At 40.8% G+C, this 21,514-nt stretch overlaps 1 protein-coding gene across 17 annotated transcripts in view; it reads right to left on the minus strand.

Annotated features, from left to right (window-relative positions):
• Positions 1-21,514, minus strand: part of HDAC9 (histone deacetylase 9) — a 656,589-nt gene that overhangs the window by 110,049 nt on the left and 525,026 nt on the right. For 16 of the 17 annotated variants that reach the window (XM_056519737.1, XM_056519738.1, XM_056519739.1 and 13 more), the window contains one exon: positions 13,150-13,388. In XM_056519737.1, the coding sequence (XP_056375712.1) occupies positions 13,150-13,388 (239 nt within the window). Of the gene's footprint in view, positions 1-2,712; positions 2,848-13,149; positions 13,389-21,514 lie in introns of those variants that run through there. The other variant, XM_056519752.1, reaches the window with a different exon arrangement.

Raw genomic sequence — 21,514 nt, forward strand, 5'->3', positions numbered from 1 at the left:
GCGAGAAACTCGCTATTAACCGCTGCCCGTGTGAATGTACCCTGTACATTCACATTGGGGGGGGAAGCAAACCTCCACCTGTTGCAAAACTACAACTCCCAGCATGCCCTTTGGCTGTCCGTGCATTTTGGGGGGTTGTAATTATGCAACAGCTGGAGGCACACTGGTTGCAAAATGCTGCAAGTTTGTTTCTTAACTCAGTGTTTCGCAACCAGTGTGCCTCCAGCTGTTGCAAAACTACAACTCCCAGCATGTATGGTCTATCAGTGCATGCTGGGAGTTGTAGTTTGCAACAGCTGGTGTGGCACTGGTTGTGAAACACTCATTTAGGTAACAAACTCAGTATTTTGCAACCAACTTGCCTTCAGCTGTTGCAAAAAGATAACAACTCTCAGCATGCCCGGACAGCCAAAGGGCATGCTGGGACTTGTAGTTATGCAACAGCTGGAGGCACACTACTGCAACTCCCAGCATGCCCTTTGGCTGTTCGTGCATGCTGGAGGTTGTAGTTATGCAACAACTGGAGGCACAAAAAATTCCTCCAGCTGTTGCATAACTACAACCCCCAGCATGCACAAACTACCAAAGGGCTGCTGTATGCTCCACAGGAAGTTGTGTAGTTCTTTCTAGTCTGACCACAGTGCTCTCTGCTGACACCTCTGTCCATGTCAGGAACTGTCTGGAGCAGGAGAGGTTTGCTTTAGGAATTTGCTGCTACTTTGGAAAGTTCCTGACATGTACAGAGGTGTCAGCAGATAACACATGTGGTCAGACAGAAAATAACTATTCAACTTCCTAAGGAGCATACAGCAGCTGATAAGTACTGGAAGAATTAAGATTTTTAAATAGAAGTAATTTACAAATCTGTTTAACCTTTTGGCACCAGTTGATTTAAAAAAAAAAATTAAATTGTTTTCCCTGGAGTACCCCTTTAAAAAGGTTGTCCAAGATTGGAAAAATGCTGCTTCTTTCTTTCTAAAACAGCACCACCAAGGATGTTTCTGGTATTGCAGCTTGCCTCCATTAAAGTGAATGGTACTGAGCTGCAGTACCAGACACAACCTGTAGACATGAGTGTTGCTGTTTTGCAAGAAAGAAGCAGTGTTTTTCTAATCCTGGACAACCCCTTTAAAGGGCCATATACAGTTTGTAGAAAGCAGATAGGGCAGAACAATCTGACAAGAAATGCATGTAAGCAACGTCAACATTCAATAGTCTTCATAACACAGCATTTCAGAAAGTATTGTATATTTTTAATTGCGCCTTTAAAACAAATATAATAAAGTGCTAATGGATATTGGTCACCTGTTATTGATCAGCTGCTTAACTCATTATCATTACATCATTTAGTGCAGTGGTCTTCAACCTGCGGACCTCCAGATGTTGCAAAACTACAACTCCGGGCATGCTGGGAGTTGTAGTTTTACAACATCTGGAGGTCCGCAGGTTGGAGACCACTGATTTAAGGGGTACTCCGGGAAAATATAACCTATCCCCCATCACGGATGAGCTTCATTGACGGCCCGCTCAGCAAATCACTGGCTAATAATTTTCATTTTCCCTAAGTAACCCTTTAAGGCAAGGTTATGTTTAGTTACTAGAGCTACGTTATTAGGGAAAATAAGGAAGTCTGAAATCTACCCTCTATATAGTCAAAGGCTCAGGCCGCTACTTTGTTTCTCTCCTATGCTTTACACTGCAGCTTTGCTTTAGATTGGCCTTCAATGCACAAGGTACTAATTTGTACTGCTTAATACAAAATAATGCTAATAGAGGTTGGAACTAGAGATGAGCGAACTTACAGTAAATTCGATTCGTCACGAACTACTCGGCTCGGCAGTTGATGACTTTTCCTGCATGAATTAGTTCAGCTTTCAGGTGCTCCGGTGGGCTGGAAAAGGTGGATACAGTCTTAGGGTGCGTTCACACGCTCTCTGTTTTTGCGGGTTTTCCGCAGCGTATTAGAAAGGGGCAGGCTCTTCTGGGCTGTCCATAGCAGATTGTCCGAGGCGGAATTTACCCTGCGGAAAATCCGCCGCAGTCCCTACTGACTTCAATGGGGCTTGCGGCGGATTTTCCGCAGCGTAAATTCCACCGCGGACAATCTGCTATGGACAGCCTAGAAGAGCCCGCCCCTTTCTAATACGCTGCGGAAAACCCGCAAAAACAGAGAGCGTGTGAACGCACCCTTAGGAGACTATTTTTGTATCCACCTTTTCCAGCCCACGGGAGCTCCTGAAAGCTGAACTAATTTATGCAGGATAAGTCATCAACTGCCGAGCCGAGAAGTTCGTGACAAATCGAATTTACTGTAAGTTCGCTCATCTCTAGTTGGAACAACAATATCAGAGAACCATTGTAACATGTAAAATGTTATTTATTATTATTATTTTTTTATTATAGTGCCTTAGTTTAAGGGCACTGTACATAAGTGATAAGTCTTAAAATACATAGCACATGTACAATGAAAGTCATACAGAGTAAATGGTTGACTGATATACAGCGGGGGCCTGCGCCCGCGACGGCTCACAATCTACACTTATCATTTTCACAATGAATTCTACATCAGTAAATTATAGTGACGGCAGAATACGAACTGTCTTTTAAGTATTGAGCGCACTTGGCACATGTAGTCTCCCATGTCTCTGTACTACAGATCGGCACTTGTTTGAGCTATTTTTCCCATGAATCAATCATCCTTGGTGAGAATACCTCTGGAGTACAGAATCTAATGGTGCAGGGTGTAATTTTTTTGCTGAACATCCTTCCCCCATTCAGAAGTCAGCTTCTTTTTGGGTTTTTGTTTGTTACAAACTGTAGACACTCAACCCTTTAAATAATAACAGTAAGAATGCTGGAGAACCTAAACCAGGCAGGACAGCAACATGCACACTCCATGGGGCCTCACAATGTGACACCCAGTCAGTCATCGGACCATCAATCATTTAGGGGGAGATTTATCAAAACCCGTCCAGAGGAAAAGTTGCCCAGTTGCCCATAGCAACCAATCAGATCGCTTCTTTCATTTTCAACAAGGCCTCTGCAAAATGAAAGCAGCGATCTGATTGGTTGCTATGGGCAACTGGGCAGCTTTTCCTTTGCACAGGTTTTGATAAATCTCCCCCTTAGTGTATAAAAGGCTTGTCAAGGAAGCAGAAGGGGTCCTACCTGCTCATTTGTTTGCTGATCGCATTGTTTTGACCTGTCAAAAATGACCAGACTTAGACAGCACATCTCCATGTGTAATAGGGGATGTGCAGCCGACACTTAACTCTTTAGTCAGGAGGCCGCCATACACTTTAAACAAGAAGCAATGCACTTAAAGTGGTACTCCGCTCCTAGATATCTTATCCCCCTATCCAAAAAAATCAATTAAGTGTATAGCTTCTTGTTTAAGATGTCTGATCGCGGGGTCCCGCCGCTGGGGACCCCTGTGATCTCCGCTGCAACACCCTCTATCATTTCTGCACAGAGCAAACTCACTCTGTGCGTAATGACGGGCGATACAGGGGCCAGAGCATCGTGAAGCCACGTCTCCACCCCCTCGTGACATAACAGGCCGCCCCCTTATTGCAAGTCTATGGGAGGGTGTGTGACGGCTGCCACGTCACCCTCCCATAGACTTGTATTTGGGGGGCAGAACGTGACATCACAAGGGGGCGGAGCCATGATGTCAAGATGCTCCAGCCCCTGTATCGCCCGTTATTACGCACAGAGCGAGTTTGCTCTGTGCAGTGATGACAGCGGGCACCGCAGCGGAGATCACGGGGGTCCCCAGTGGTGGGACCCCCGAGATCAGACATCTTATCCCCTATCCTTTGGATAAGCTGTCTAGGGTGGAGTACCACTTTAAGTCAGGAGGCTGTCATACACTTTAAACAGGAAGCCATACACTTTAGTCAGAAGGCCGCCATTCACTTTAGTCAGGAGGACGCCATATACTTTAGTCAGAAGGCCGCCATACACTTTAGCCAGGAGGATGCCATACACTTTAGTCAAGAGGACGCCATACACTTTAGTCAGGAGGCCGCCATTCTCATTAGTCAGGAGGCCACCATACACTTTAGTCAGGAGGAGCCCATACACTTTATTTAGGAGGCCTCCATGCAATTTAGTCAGGAGGTCGCCATACATTTTAGTCAGGAGGTCGCCATACATTTTAGTCGGGAGGCTGCCATACATTTTAGTCAGGAGGCCGCCATACACTTTAGCCAGGAGGACGCCATACACTTTAGCCAGGAGGACGCCATACACTTTAGTCAGGAGGCCGCCATTCCCATTGGTCAGGAGGCCACCATACACTTTAGTCAGGAGGAGCCCATACACTTTATTTAGGAGGCCTCCATGCAATTTAGTCAGGAGGTCACCATACATTTTAGTGAGGAGGTCGCCATACATTTTAGTCAGGAAGCCGCCATACATTTTAGTCAGGAGGCTGCCATACATTTTAGTCAGGATGCTGCCATACATTTTAGTCAGGAGGCTGCCATACATTTTAGTCAGGAGGCCGCCATACACTTTAGTCAGGAGGCCAGTCCTCCCAAAGTGGTTGGGTTTGGACGACTTTTGTCTAAAGTGTATGGGGAACTCATTAGATAGAATTAGATAATATCTTGTCATACTAACATACTGTTTAAACAGATTTATTTTTCTTCCTATTTTATTTACACAAACATAGTAAATAATTTATTGATTCTCCAGGCGAAGTCTAGTTGTTACTTTCTCAGCCTAAATTACAGTCATTAAAAAAATGCAATTTAAAGAATCAAATAGAAGAAAATTGGGCAATTAAACAAATAGTCTCTCTCCATGTAATGGCTGTATAGGAAAACAATGGCATCATTTCATTTCCAAACCCCAGCTTAGATCCCACCATGTTCGCGGAGATGCAGACATTAACCTGTCCAGTGCCAGGGCAATGGGTGGTACGCGGTGTCACATACATCCCCAGCAGCTCATATTGCAAAACCTGAGCTTTCTTGGAAATCACATTTCTTTGTAAAGAACTTAATGGAAGCAATGCCCCGGGGAACCATTCGCAGTCAGTTGTAAATGTTCTTAAGAGAAACATTCCTAGTCACTCTTTTCCTCTTTGGATAACAGACAAGAAGAATGACAATGGTAGCCCTGTTAATATGAAAAATCCACTCGACTATGCAGGAAACAGATTTGCTGAATTAAAGAAATCTGCTGCCCCATTGCTTGCTTAGGGAGGGTGGCCCTGGGACAGTTTGACGGAAAAAAAAAAAAAAAAAAACTATATTAACCTTTAGAAAGTGGAATGACATTAATCATGCCTCCAGCGGCAGCCTGTGCTAATGATAAACTGTGTGCAGTGAATCATAATGTGTCATGTGGCCACCACATCGGTGACACCGGATCTCTCACGGCGAATAATGTGCAAAGGAAAATGTAACATGGACTTATAATTAGTGTTGGGCGTGAATATTTGCAATGCGAATATTTATCACGAATATTACGAATATAGCGCTAAATATTCCCAATTACGAATATTCAAATTTTTTTTCACTGCACACATCACAGTGATCATCCCTCCCTGCTTCCAGCTTGTGGTGTAAACAAGGCTCCAATACTAGTTACTGTGTCAGACAGGCGGGCCCCCGAAAATTTGCATATGCAAATTTTTGGGCAAATTGATCCCTCCCTTCTTTTAGCTCTTTTATAACCCGATATTGTGCATGCGCATGCAAATTTACGGTGAATGTGCATGTGCAGGGGAATTTTATGGTGCATAGTAAAAAACTGTGCCCTGAACAGGGGAGTAGAACGTGTAACTGCACGCGTCACCCAGCTAGAAACTACCGCTCTCTAGGGGTCTCAGCACTGAGACCCTGACTTATCTTGAAGTGTTTTCCAGCAATAAAACAATGTATATCCCCTTCATCCACAGGATAAGGGATAGGAGTCTGATTGTAGGGGGAACAGCCTCTCCCTGCTGAATAGAGCGGCAGGTTTGCACTTGCTCCATTCATTCTCTACAAAGCTGCCAGAGATAGCCGAGTGCAGTTCTATCTCCGGCAACTCCATAGTGAATTAATGGAACAGCTTGCTGCCCATGCCAACCCACTGCTCCATTGTGATCATATTGAGAAGAGTAATTTATGGGTTTGTTCACACGTGCATATTTTTGCTGAAGATCTGCTGCAGATTTGCTGCCCATTGACTTAAATGGGCAGCAAAATCTGCTGAAGAAAATCTACAGTAGATCTGCCAGAGTAAATACGCACGTGTGAAGCATCCATTTATATATGTCTTCCCTTTTTATCTGATCTCAAATTTGCCATAACAAAAAAGCCATATCTCTGTGCAAGCTCTAGTGTGTGACTACAGCCGTCTTATGTGATGAAGCGTTACACAGGACTGCACTGACTCATGTCTAATGCCAAATCTTTGTAACCTCAAAGAGTTAAACAACAGATTCAGCACTTTTAGATCTATATGACATATACTAATACAATAGAGATGTGACATTGAAAACCACATTCTTTGCCAAGCACTCTCATTCAGAATAATACCTGCCAACCAGGCTACCTCCTAGTCTAATTTGGCTACCAGTGTCCCATAGTTCTGATGATGTAAAAATATATAATATTAGTTGCAAGTTAAGACTAAGGTTTCCATTTGATGGAATATAAAGAAATAAAAGAAATGTCTTCCAGGACGGCTCTATTGAGTGTGTATTCTTAGGACTAAACATCATTATTTACTTAAAGTGGTACTCCGTTGCTAGACATCTTTTCCCCTATCCAAAGGACATGTTCAGAACACCAGGTGTCTGCAAGGAGATCACGGGGGGTCTCAGCAGCCAAAACCCCGCAATCAGACATCTTAACCCTAGCCTTTGAATAGGGGATAAGATGTCTAGCAACGGCGTACCCCTTTAATAAAGGTCCAGTTCCCAACATCCTTATTGAACAGCTGGTTACAAATAATGGCCCCGATTTACTATTGTAAACCCAACATGTTTTGTCAGGTTGCGCTCCAGAATTTGCGCCGGAATTGAAAAACAAACCCGACCAACCCGATCAACCATTTTACTGAGAAAACCTAAATAGGGGCGTGGCTAATGAAGGGGGGCGTGTCCTCGACATTTTCACAAAAACCCAACATATTTACTAAGGTTTCCACAGAAAATGTGGTGGATTTGAGCTGAGGAAAACCAGACAGATCAGAGCATGTGTAAAAAAAAAAAAAAAGCAAAGTGTAGGGAAAGTGCAAATTGTAGGGAATTAAAACCCACAAAGAAAACTCCACTCCACTTTTAGTAAATCAGGGCCAATGTGTCACTTAGATATTTTCTTTACTGATTAGAGCCAGACACCAAAACTGTTTTTGTAATCTGCTTCTATTTTTTTTTACTATAATTTTTGTTTTCATTTTTTGAACATTATGGTGGGAGCAGCCATATTGTGATGAGCATTTAGAGAGATGTTTTACAGAACCCACATGGACATAGGAAACATTATACTGGAGGGGACTCGTTCACTTACATAGGAGAATGCTCAAGGCATTTTGTGGGACCTGCGTAGAGCTCATTTTGCAGGGTGTGGGAGGAGGGCAGCTGAAACCATCACCTATTATAAATGACAGAATCCCATCTTATCTATATACTGGTGTTACTTTTTACAGTAATGTTGCTTGTGATGATAGGGAGGGGACTGCTGAAATGTTTTCTCTACATAATGGGGAGTCTAAGCTTAAAGGGGTATTCCAGGCAAAAACTTTTTTTTATATATCAACTGGCTCTGGAAAGTTAAACAGATTTGTAAATTACTTCTATTAAAAAATCTTAATCCTTCCAATAGTTATTAGCTTCTGAAGTTTTCTGTCTAACTGCTAAATGATGATGTCACGTCCCAGGAGCTGTGCATGATGGGAGAATATCCCCATAGGAGCTGGACAGCTTCCGAGACGTGAGTCATCAGAAAGCAGTTAGACAGAAAAAAAAAACTCACCTTCAGAAGCTAATAACTATTGGAAGGATTAAGATTTTTTTAATGAAAGTAATTTACAACTCTGTTTAACTTTCCGGAACCAGTTGATATATACCCCTTTAATATAAGAGTTATAGACCACAATGAAAACAGTACAATTTCAGGATTGTTTGATAATATAGTGAGATTAAAAATTTGAAAAATAAATTTCACCAAAAATTCTTAAAAATATGTTTAACATAAAAGTTTATTTATAGTGTTACTGTCATAAAAAAAAAAAAAAAAAAAAAATTACGTCATGGAGGCATATCCAAAATTCTGATTGATTGGAGTCTGAGTGCTCAGACTCACACTAATCAATCGAATGAATGGGGCCTAACTAAGAGCTTTTCTTCTCATCACACATCCCAGTGCAGGAGATGGGCTCTTTCTAAAATCTGCCTCCTGCAGTGTCTTCTGTGGGAGACCTAAAGTATTATTAATTATCATCTTTCTTTCTTTTTCATTTTTGACTGGAATGCCATAAATAAGGTAAAGTACTGTGAGGCACCAGCAAATAAAGTAAGACTGGGTTCAAATCATAGGTAAAAATGGCTGAGCCAGACCTGCTGCATGCTGGATAGAAATGGCTCCCAATGGACCCCACTGACTTTCACGTGGACCTACAGTTTTGTGTTCTAGTGCCCAACACTTTACAGGCCAAAGTTGCGCATCAAGCTATTGGGGTTTATTTACTAACATGATCCCGACACTTTTTTGTCGGGTTTTGCGGCCAAATTGTGTCACACGTCCCTTGCGACACAATTTGCGACCAAAAAAAACAAAACCCTCCAATTTACAAGGAAAACCCTGATAAGGGGGCGTGACCATGGGATAAAGTTAGCGTGGTCCCGACAAAAGGGGTTGTGGTCCCGACAGTTTTGAAAAATCCCAACATATTTCCATATGGTTTCCACAGAAAATGTGGTGTATTTGAGTTGAGGAAACCCCGACAGATCAGAACAGTTTTAAAAAAAGCAAAACGTAGGGAAAACCTCTAATGTAGTTGTGAGCATAGCCTAAGAGACATAGCAGGAGAAAGGGATTATAACAATACAGAATGATATGGCGTTCTGAGTCTATCTAAAGGTAGGGAATTATTATTAATAATAAAAATAATAATGTAAACATAATCAACTTTACCACATATTTGTGAATCAGAAAAAATGTCATAAGGACCAGTACTCATGAATACTAAAGAGTGATCTAGTTGTGGCCCTTAAACACAGCACAGAATTTAACACTATCTAATTATAAGCTTTATCCTAGTCGTACACTTAGACATTGCTGAGTAAACACGACTTCACAGCAAGAGCCCCACAGACCACACAGCTCCTAGAAGGCCATGGTCTCCGCAACCGCTCAGTGTGTTTCCCCTTCCACTTCAATTTGCATTGGCTCCCAGCTGACACTAACAGGCTCCATAACAATGTTTGGAGGCTTAGGACTATTCCCTGACCACTCACAGCCATTACATAACAACATAAATATTGGCTGGCAATGAGACTTTAATTACTTTGATTTATTCTTGAATCCTTCAGCTCTGGATTTCGTGTCACATGACTACTTTCCGTCTCAACGAGTGAATAAATGTGGCCATAAGAAGGGTCAATAGACAAGCATTAGGCGGCTGCGGGATCTGATCTCTTGGCTTTGGCACTTGGAGAAGATTCAATGAAGTGACGCAAGGATCAGATAAATAAAGTGTGTTATTGTGCAGATCTATGTGTGACTTTGTGTAAACATCTTACAAAAATAAATAAATAAAAGGATGGGGTTTGGTAGAACTTGTACCTTTGTGATCTTTTTACCTAGGGGTGTCACCATGCACTTTATATGCTGATGTAAAGATTTTGCTCCCAATGAATCATGTTCTCGTTACTAAAGGGGTACTCCACCCCTCGACATCTTATCCCCTATCCAAAGGATAGGGGAAAAGATGTCCGATCACGGGGACCCCGCCACTGGGGACCCTCGCGATCTTGGCAGCGGCACCCCAGACATCTGGAGAACGGAGCGAACTTCACTCTGTGCCGGTTGACTGGCAATGCAAGGCAGAGGCTCATGATGTCACGGCCACGACCCTCTGATGATGTCACGCCCACGCCCCCTCAATGCAAGTCTATGGGAGGGGCGTGACGGCCGAGACTTGCATTGACTTGCATTGAGAGGGCGTGACCTTGATGTCACGAGCGTCCGGTGCCGCACTCGACGCTCTAAACGAATGCCAGGTGCAGCAGGGAGATCGTTTGGATAGGGGATAAGATTTCTAGGGGCGGAGTTCCCCCTTAAGTTATATGTATCGATCTTATATTATCATATGGCTACATGGTACAACCTGAAATTCATTACACATTACAGGTGTACCACCCTCATTTTAACTTTTCCCTTTTAATATTATAATATGAAATAAAGTTTATTATGGGGTCTGAAATATTGTCAATTGAAATAGAGAAATACACACACTATATACATATGGTTGGTATATGGTGTGTGTGTATATATATATATATATATATATATATATATATATATGGACTGGATATATATGTTTTTCTCACAGGTGGTTGTTTACTTACTGTAAAGATGACAATATAATAATGTGATGAACTTTGCAGTCACTTGCTTGCTGCTATGCTGTAGTATAAAGCATGGAGGATGGATAGAACAACCTGATGCAGAAGAGGCAGGATGTGTCTTTTACACTATCTAAGATTTTTTGCAGCTTTGACTATAATGTAGCTCAGCTGACATCACTGATGGTTGTGATAAAAAGCAGGCAATACTAAGTAAATAACAGATCAACTTCACACAAATAATATTTTAAAGGGATACTCTGGAGGAAAAAAATGCTTTTAATTCAACTGGTGCCAGAAAGTTAAATAGATTTGTCAATTACTTTTGTTTATAATTCTTAAGCCTTCCAGTACTGATCATCTGTTATATGCTCCAGAGGAAGTTGTGTAGTTCTTTCCAGTCTGACCACAGTGCTCTCTGCTGACACCTCTGTCTGTGTCAGGAACTGTCCAGAACAGGAGAGGTTTGCTATGGGGGTTTACTCATGCTGTGGACAGTGCCTGACACGGACATAAGTGGCAGCAGAAAGCACTGTGGACAGACTGGAAAGACCTATACAACTTCCTGTGGAGCATACAGCAGCTGATAAGTACTGAAAGGATTACATTTTTTAAATATTAGGTTAGTAAATAATTTACAAATCTATATAACTTTCTGGCACCAGTTGATTTAGAATCCTTTTGTTTCCCAGTAGAGTACCCCTTTAAATATCTTGAATTCCACCTTAACCCCTTAAGGACGCAGGACGTAAATGTACGTCCTGGTGAGGTGGTACTTAACGCACCAGGAAGTACATTTACGTCCTAAGCATAACCGCGGGCATCGGAGCGATGCCCGTGTCATGCGCGGCTGATCCCGGCTGCTGATCGCAGCCAGGGACCCGCCGGCAATGGCCGACGCCCGCGATCTCGCGGGCGTCCGCCATTAACCCCTCAGGTGCCGGGATCAATACAGATCCCGGCATCTGCGGCAGTTCGCCATTTAAATGAACGATCGGATCGCCCGCAGCGCTGCTGCGGGGATCCGATCATTCATAACGCTGCACGGAGGTCCCCTCACCTTCCTCCATGCGGCTCCCGGCGTCTCCTGCTCTGGTCTGTGATCGAGCAGACCAGAGCAGGAGATGACCGATAATACTGATCTGTTCTATGTCCTATACATAGAACAGATCAGTATTAGCAATCATGGTATTGCTATGAATAGTCCCCTATGGGGACTATTCAAGTGTAAAAAAAAATGTTAAAAAAATGTAAAAGTAAAAGTAAAAAAAAAGTGAAAAATCCCCTCCCCCAATAAAAAAGTAAAACATCCGTTTTTTCCTATTTTACCCCCAAAAAGCGTAAAAAACATTTTTAATAGACATATTTGGTATCGCCGCGTGCGTAAATGTCCGAACTATTAAAATAAAATGTTAATGATCCCGTACGGTGAACGGCGTGAACGAAAAAAAAAATAAAAAAAGTCCAAAATTCCTACTTTTTTAATACATTTTATTAAAAAAAAATTATAAAAAATGTATTAAAAGTTTTTTATATGCAAATGTAGTATCAAAAAAAATTACAGATCATGGCGCAAAAAATGAGCCCCCATACCGCCACTTATACGGAAAAATAAAAAAGTTAGAGGTCATCAAAATAAAGGGATTATAAACGTACTAATTTGGTTAAAAAGTTTGTGATTTTTTTTAAGCGCAACAATAATATAAAAGTATATAATAATGGGTATCATTTTAATCGTATTGACCCTCAGAATAAAGAACACATGTCATTTTTACCATAAATTGTACGGCGTGAAAACAAAACCTTCCAAAATTAGCAAAATTGCGTTTTTCGTTTTAATTTCCCCACAAAAATAGTGTTTTTTGGTTGCGCCATACATTTTATGATATAATGAGTGATGTCATTACAAAGGACAACTGGTCGCGCAAAAAACAAGCCCTCATACTAGTCTGTGGATGAAAATATAAAAGAGTTATGATTTTTAGAAGGCGAGGAGGAAAAAATGAGTCCTTAAGGGGTTAAAGGGGTATTCCAGGAAAAATCTTTTTTTTTTATATATATCAACTGGCTCCAAAAAGTTAAACAGATTTGTAAATTACTTCTATAAAAAAATCTTAATCCTTTCAGTACTTAAGAGCTTCTGAAGTTAAGGTTGTTCTTTTCTGTCTAAGTCCTCTCTGATGACACCTGTCTGGGGAAACGCCCAGTTTAGAAGCAAATCCCCATAGCAAACCTCTTCTAAACTGGGCGTTTCCCGAGACAGGTGTCATCAGAGAGGATTTAGACGGAAAAGAACAACCTTAACTTCAGAAGCTCATAAGTACTGAAAGGATTAAGATTTTTAATAGAAGTAATTTACAAATCTGTTTAACTTTCGGGAGCCAGTTGATATATATATAAAAGTTTTTTCTGGAATACCCCTTTAACACTGTAACTAATCCATTTACATAAGAAATTGTGTTTACTTAGAATGGGATAGTTTACACTGGTCGTGTTCTTTTTTTTGGCTTATGCCAACCTCACCAGCCCCAGTACTGGTATCAGTCTGTAGTTTAGCACAATATACCTAACATAGATACCTTGAGGTGTTCCTGGAGTTGGGCTTGGTGTTGTCTTGTGAGGTTTTCATGCTGTTTCTGAAACTCAGCAATAAGCAGCTGCTTCTGAATCTGCTGTTGCTGCTGGATTAATAGGAGCTCCTGCTGCAGCTGCTTTTCTCGCAACACAGGATCTAAAATTGGCATCACTGTCCTTAGATCTGTCCTTAGGTCCAGTGGTGTGACGGGGTCCAAACCTGTAGGAACCTCGGACTTGATATCTGAAATATCAAACAACAAACATCAGATTATTTTTACTTTTTTCTCTATATATTTTTGTTCAACAAAAAAAGCATTTTGTCAGAAAAATCCAACTTAAAGGGATACTCTGGAGGAAAAAAACTCTATTCATGTAGATATAGAATTCTGTTTTATAGATATGTTAAAGGGGTTATCCAGGAAAAAAAAAAATTATATATCAACTGGCTCCAGAAAGTTAAACAGATTTCTTAATTACTTCTATTAAAAAATCTTAATCCTTTCAGTACTTATGAGCTTCTGAAGTTAAGGTTGTTCTTTTCTCTCTAAGTGCTCTCTGATGACACCTGTCTCGGGAAACGCCCAGTTTAGAAGCAAATCCCTATGGCAAACCTCTTCTAAACTGGGCATTTCCCGAGACATGTGTCATCAGAGAGCACTTAGACAGAAAAGAACAACCTTAACTTCCGAAGCTCATAAGTACTGAAAGGATTAAGATTTTTTAATAGAAGTAATTTACAAATCTGTTTAACTTTTTGGAGCCAGTTGATATATATAAAAAAAAAGGTTTTTTTCCTAGATAACCCCTTTAATTCCTCATACTTAATCTTTCAGTACTTATCAGCTGCTGTATGCTCCAGAGGAAGTTGTGTAGGTCTTTCCAGTCTGACCACAGTGCTCTCTGTTAACACCTCTGTCCATGTTAAAAGCTGTCTGAAGCGGGAGAAACCGGAAAGAACTACACAACTTCCTCTGTAGTATGCAACAGCTGATAAGTATTGGAAGGATTGGATTTTTTTATATAGACATAATTTACAAATCTGTATCATTTCTGGCACCAGTGATTTGAAAACATTTTTTTTTTTCTTATGGAGTACCCCTTTTAAGGGAAATTATTGTATTGGAAAGCATCGTGTTGTAGAGCAGGAGGAGCTGAGTAGATTGATATATAACAGTGGTCTTCAACCTGTGGACCTCCTGATGTTGCAAAACTACAACTCTCAGCATGCCCGGACAGCCAACGGCTGTCCGGGCATGCTGGGAGTTGTAGTTTTGCAACATCTGGAGGTCTGCAGGTTGAAGACCACTGATATATAGTTTTGTTGGGAAAGTTCCAGGATAACTTGAAATTAATTAAAGGGGTATTCAGGGCAAAAACATTTTATCCCCTATCCAAAGGATAGGGGATAAGATGTCTGATCACAGGGGGCCCGCTGCTGAGACCCCCCGCGATCTCCCTGCAGCACCCACATTCTATGCGGGTGCTGAATCTCCAGTTTCAGAAACCTCTTGGTTTCCGCGACTGGAGACGTGATGTCACGCCACGCCCCCTCCATTCATGTCTATGGGAGGGGGCGTGACGCCCCCTCCCAAAGACATGAATGGAGGGGGCGTGGCGTGACGTCACATCCCCAGTAGGGGTGCTGCAGGGATATCGCGGGGGATCTCAGCAGCGGGCCCCCCCCACGATCAGACATCTTATCAATATCTTTTGGATAGGGGATAAAATGTTTTTGCACAGAATACCCCTTTAATGTCAATTTCTGTTCATTCCTGGCTAAGTAGTCATGTGGCTTTAGGTGTGTGTAAGTGTGGAGAGCGCTGTCAATCACTTGGTAGGACTGCCCACATGACTACTTATCCCAGAATGTGCAGAGATTAACATGAATAAATGATATAATAATGTCCTTGAATGTTTCCCACAAAACTATATATCAATCTGCTTGTCCTGCTCTATAATATGATGCCTGCAGATTAGGCTGCATTCTCAATGTGACTTCTTATAAAAAGTTGTCTGTTTATTTAGTGCAATGTTTAGCAGAACATCTAATATAGGCTGCATTTTAGTGCCTACACGACTGTTTCCCAATTAGTGTGCCTCCAGCTGTTGCAAAACTCAACTCCCAGCATGCCCGGACAGCCTTCGGCAGAGAAGACATATAAAATCACTTAAAGGGGTTATCCAGGAAAAAACTTTTTTTTTATATATCAACTGGCTCCAGAAAGTTAAACAGATTTGTAAATTACTTCTATTTAAAAATCTTAATCCTTTCAGTACTTATGAGCTTCTGAAGTTAAGGTTGTTCTTTCCTGTCTAAGTGCTCTCTGATGACATGTGTCTCGGGAAACGCCCAGTTTAGAAGCAAATCCCAATAGCAAGCCTCTTCTAAACTGGGCGTTTCCCGAGACACGTGTCATCAGAGAGCACTTAGACAGAAAAGAACAACCTTAACTTCAGAAGCTCATAAGTACTGAAAGGATTAAGATTTTTTAATAGATAACCCCTTTAAGTGATTTTATATGTCTTCTCTGCCGAAGGCTGTCCGGGCATGCTGGGAGTTGAGTTTTGCAACCCTGGAGAAGGGCCAGGTCTATTTTTTTCAGATCAACTAGCTCCAGAAAGTTATAAAGATTTGTAAATTACTTCTATTAAAAAAATCTAAATCTTCCAGTACTTATCATCTGCTGTATACTACAAAGGAAGTTGATAGTTCTTTTCTATCTGAACACATTGCTCTCTGCTGCCACCTCTGTCCATGTTAGGAACTGTCCAGAGTGGGAGCAAATCCCCATAGAAAACCTCTCCTGCACCGGACACTTTCTGACATGGACAGAGGTGTCAGCAGAGAGACAAAAAAGAACAGTTCAACTTCCTCTGGAGCATACAGCAGCTGATAAGTACTGGAAGGATTAAGATTTTTTTTTTTATAGAAGTAATTAACAAATCTGTAGAACTTTCTGGCACCAGTTGATTTGTAAAAAAGTAAAAAAAAATTGTTTTCAACCGGAATACCCCTTTAAGGGTTAAACATGGCAAAACAAAGCGAATAGCCAACAAATGAGCATTTGCTTGTTCATCAGCAGATTAATGGGTCTATTACACAGCGTGATTATTGGCATGTTCTATTAATAGCGCCTTTTCATATAATGATGAAGCCTGTTAATCTACAATATTTGTCAGAGTGATAGTTTCCATTTGTAAATTCAGCATAAGAACAGATCATTTTATCACATAAAAACAAGCTACAGACAATTCCTGACACAGACAGGTGGCAGAAGAGAGCACTGTGGACAAACTGGAAAGAACTACACAACTTCCTCTGGAGCATACAGCAATTAATAGAAGTAATTTACAAATCTGTATCATTTAATGGCACCAGTTCATTTGAAAACATTTTTTTTTCCTGCGGAATACCCCTTTTAGGCTGTTTCCACTTGTTTTTTTGGGGAAAAATGGCAAGAAAAAAACGCCAATTCTGCTGCATGATGTTTTTTCTGCCCAAAAATGCTGCAGCCAGAAGTTAGCTGTAAATCAATGAGAAATAGCTAAATTATTTTTCCACTTTGTGTTTTTCAGTTTCATATTTTCCGCCCAGAGTGGGGATTGGCCGGATGGTGGTAGCCAATCACCGCTCTCAGAGGGAAATATGAATGGTGAGTGGCCGACTGGAGCACAGAGCAGAGATGCGAGAGCAGGAGAAAGCCGCTCTGCATCTCAGGGATGAAGGATGATCACAGCAGGTGTCAGGAGTGGCCCACGCTGTGATCTGTCCTTAACTGCAGGTACTACTGTTTACAACATGGAGCCCACTCTGCTCCATGCTGAAAGCTGTAGTACCTGCATTAATAGACAGATCGCAGCGAATGTAACTCCTGACACCTGCTGTGATCCGCCTGTATAATGTATAGAGGGGGCCGGGTGCTCTTCTATGGTCCCCTGCACTGCCGTATATACACACCTATTCATATTTCCCACAGAGAGTTGTGATTGGCTGGAACCATCTGGCCAATCACAGCTCTCTGCGGGAAACATGAATAGGTAAATATACAGTATACGGCAGTGCAGGGGACCATAGAAGAGCGGCTGGCCGCATCTATACATTATACAGGAGGATCGAAACGGGTGACATGGTCGATCTGTCAATTAGTACAGCTACTACTACTCCCATCATGGAACAGTGTGTTCCATGCTGGGAGTAGTAGTACTACCTAAAAAATGTTTAAGAAAAAAGTGAAAAACACACACACACTACATTTTTATTATTGTTGGCTACATTTTTAGTGCCCTGCCCGCCCACATAAATTGATTTCTGTTTAAAAATTATTAAAAATTTCATACAATTTTTTCCATCACTACTGTATTTTTTTAAATATTTTTTTTCAATGGTACCCTATGACATTTTATTAAAAAAGGTATCTCCATCACTTTTTTGATTGCTTAAGTCCAGAAAAAAAATACAAACGGCCTGCAAAAACGCCAAAGTTAAAACCCACATGTCGTTTTTTTACTCCAATAAACTTCTACGGATGGAAAAAAAAACACCATAGGCTCAACATGCTGTGACTTTGCAAAACCGCTAAGGAGCTGAAAAACACCAAAAAAGAGTGAAAAAACGCCAAAAGGATTGAAAAAAAAAAACCCGCCAAACTGAATAACACAAAGTGGAAAAATAATTTTGCGATTTCTCATTGATTTACAGCTAACATCTGGCTGCAGCATTTTTTGGCAGAAAAAAGTGGAAACCTGAAAGTGAGTTTAACCCCTTAAGGACATGTGCCGTAAATGTACGGCACTGCATAGCATCACTTGGCACACAGAGCCCTACATTTATGTCGCGGCTGATGTCTGCCATTAACCCCTCAGGTGCCGTGATCAATACAGATAATGGCAATTACGGCAGTGCGGCACTCATTATGGCTGATCTGATCGCCCACAGCACTGCCACAGGGATCAGCCAAGATGGCGGACGGATGTCCCCTCACCTGCCTCTATCCATCTCCCGGGGTCTTCTGCACTGATCTGCCTTCCAGTAGACCAGAACAGAAGTTTGCCGATAATACTGATCAGTGCTATGCCCTATACATAGCACTGAACAGTATTAGATATCTAATGATTGTTAGAAATAGTCCTCTATGGGGACTAAAAAAGTGTAAAATAAAAAATGTAAAAAAGCCCCTCCCCCTAAAAAGTTTTAAATCACCCCTTTTCCCCATGTTAATACAAAAAAGCATAAAAAAAGATAATAAACATATTTGGTATTGTTGCATGCGTAAATGTCTGAACTATAAAAATATAATGTTAATGATCCCGTACAGCGAGTGGCCTAAGCGTAAAAAAAAAAAGTCACATCAAACTGAAAAAAAATTAAATAAAAAGCAATCAAAAAGTCACATATACGCAAATGTGGTACCAAAACAAACTACAGATCATGGCGCAAAAAATTAGCCCTCACACATCCTTGAATATGGAAAAATAAGAGAGTTAGAAGTGGTCAAAATAGGGCAATTTTAAACATACTGATTTTGTAAAAAAAAAGTTTGAGATTTTTTTAAAAGCAGTACAATAATAGTAATGGGTATAATTTTAATCAAATTGACTCAGAGAATAAAGAAAACATGTAATTTTTACTGTTAAGTGTGAAGTGCAAAAACAAAAAACCCCAAATTTGCTAAATTTTGATAAAAATTTCCTTACACAAAAAAATTTTTACCATACATTTTAGGGTAAAATTTGTGATGTCTTTACAAAGTACAACTGGTTACACAAAAAACAAGCCCTCATATGGGTCTGGGAATGGAAATATAAAAGTGTTGTGAATTTTAGAAGGCGAGGAGGAAAAAACAAAAATGCAAAAAATTAACTGTGTCCTTAAGGTGAAAATGGGCTAGGTCCTTAAGGGGTTAAAGGCAACAGATCTGATATTTAGAATGAAACAGAAAATCAGTTACATTCATCTGAATAGGGATAACAGGTATAACTTTCTGGTGCCAGTTGATTTAAAAAAAAAAATTCCTCCAGAGTACCCCTTTAATTTTGTCTTTGCGCTTATTCTAGCGTTGTTCAACTAGCCATACTTTTTCTTTTCTTGTCTGGAAAAGAATGTTTAAAAAAAAAATTCCTAAGAAACCTGTTCAAATAAAAAACCCAAGCCCATTCAGCGCCATAGTACACGCGGGGAGTCGTAGATCAAAGATTTGGAACATTTTCTAGAAAAATTAAAAAGTTTACAACACAGGTAAAAATTTCTAATTCAAATCTCGACAAAACACAAAGTTCCGTTGTCTTGAATTTTTTTTAAAAAAAGTAGAAGACAAATTGTTGGACTTTTTACTCTGCTGAAATAATTCCTCCTAAACTGTTTGCTTTGGTTTTCCAGACTAATCATTAAATGGTGAAAAATCGCTCTTAAGCTCGCAAAAACTACTCTTGATTATAAATAATAGCCTTGAATTGGAAGCTAAAAGCAGGCGAAAGCCCAGCCCTCGATCCAATTCATTCAGCAGCAATCCACATTCCATTTGTCTAGACTAAATATAGCTACGTTTACACAAGAAATCAATAGTACTTGCTGAGAGCACAGCTATGGCATGAATATTTCATCAAAGGCAGGGAGTGAGGGAATGATGGCAATCAGTAAACTGACAGCTATGTGCCGGCTGACTGCGGCCCCACCGATGAGTCACACCGGGCCGGACAATGGCTTCCGCCCTGCAAGTCCCAATCCGATTGAATGCGTCTTTCTATTTTTAACAGTAATTGTGTTGCAAGTGACAAAGCCTTATCATCTTGAAGTGAGAGATAGATTTTCTTACATCTCCTATGACAGGATAATATGCCCTGCGAGAAGCCATAATAGCAGCTCGATACGGCTTGCTGATCGCATGTCTCTTTTGTGTTTGTACTCTACGCCACATCACTAAATCCCAAACAAAGGGGCGCAGCGTTTCATACCCAGCTTAATTACAATAATTAACATGGCAACCTTTGCATTAGCCGGAGGAGAACCATCTGTCTGTGTGCGAGAGTCGCCAAACATTTAACCTTTGTCACTTTCCCGCATCTCGAAAAAACTGAAATACGATGCAGATACCACTCTAACCTTTTGTCATGGAAAGATGGTACATTAGGTCACACTGAATTATTCTGAGGACTTTATTTTATTTGTATAGCATCCTTTATAAAAAAAAAATCTCTGTTTTCGGAGATCGCAAACCCATACAAATGCAGGGAGAACATACTGGCAGGGGGATTAAAGGGGTATTCCAGGCCAAAACTTATATATATATATATATATATATATATATATATATATATATATATATATATAAACTGGATCCGGAAAGTTAAACAGATTTGTAAATTACTTCTATTAAAAAATCTTAATCCTTTCAATAGTTATTAGCTTCTGAAGTTGAGTTGTTGTTTTCTGTCTAACTGCTCTCCGATGACTCACGTCCCGGGAGCTGTGCAGCTCCTATGGGGATATTTTCCCATCATGCAAGGGATATTCTCCCATCATGCACAGCTCCCGGGACGTGACATCATCATTGAGCAGTTAGACAGAAAACTTCAGAAGCTAATAACTATTGGAAGGATTAAGATTTTTTAATAGAAGTAATTTACAAATCTGTTTAACTTTTCCGGAGCCAGTTGATATATATATATATAAAAGGTTTTTGCCTGGAATACCCCCTTTAATTATTTGCCACTTTTTTACCCCACTTTTCCAGCTCGCACTTTCTCCCTTATGCCAGTTTTAATTGCACAAAGTTTCTTATAATGTAGAATGATGTATTAGGATTTTGTACACTTTTTCAATGTACAGTGATCCCTCACCTTATAATGGCCTCAACATACAATAGTTTCAACATACAATGGTCCTTTCTGGACCATTGTAACTTGAAACCAGACTCAACATACAAAGCTATGGACAGTCCAGATCTGTGAAACGTGTCAATGAACTGACCAATCAGAATGGGCATTCACTGGTAAAACTCCTGTATTACTGAAGTGTATGCACTGCATGGTGTGTGGTAGCGCCCTCTACAGTACAGGGAGGTATTACATGTTCTGTACTCTTTACCTGAGCCAGGATTAGCTGCTCCTTTGGACACCAGGTGAGGGCGGCTCCATGTTTCTTTTTTAGGACATTGTGTGTAATGTACAGGACTCCGAAGAAGCTCCTGTCCTCTACATAGATCAGTGCTTCCCAAACAGGTCGCCCCCAGCTGTTGAAAACTACAACACCCAGCATGCCCGGACAGCCTTTGGCTGTCCGGGCATGCTGGGAGTTGTAGTGTTGCAACAGCTGGAGGCTCCCTGCTTGGGAAACACTGACATAGACAGTGATTTACAGCTCCCAGCAGA

The sequence above is a fragment of the Hyla sarda genome, chromosome 5, assembly GCF_029499605.1.
Source record: "Hyla sarda isolate aHylSar1 chromosome 5, aHylSar1.hap1, whole genome shotgun sequence".
NCBI lineage: Eukaryota > Metazoa > Chordata > Amphibia > Anura > Hylidae > Hyla > Hyla sarda.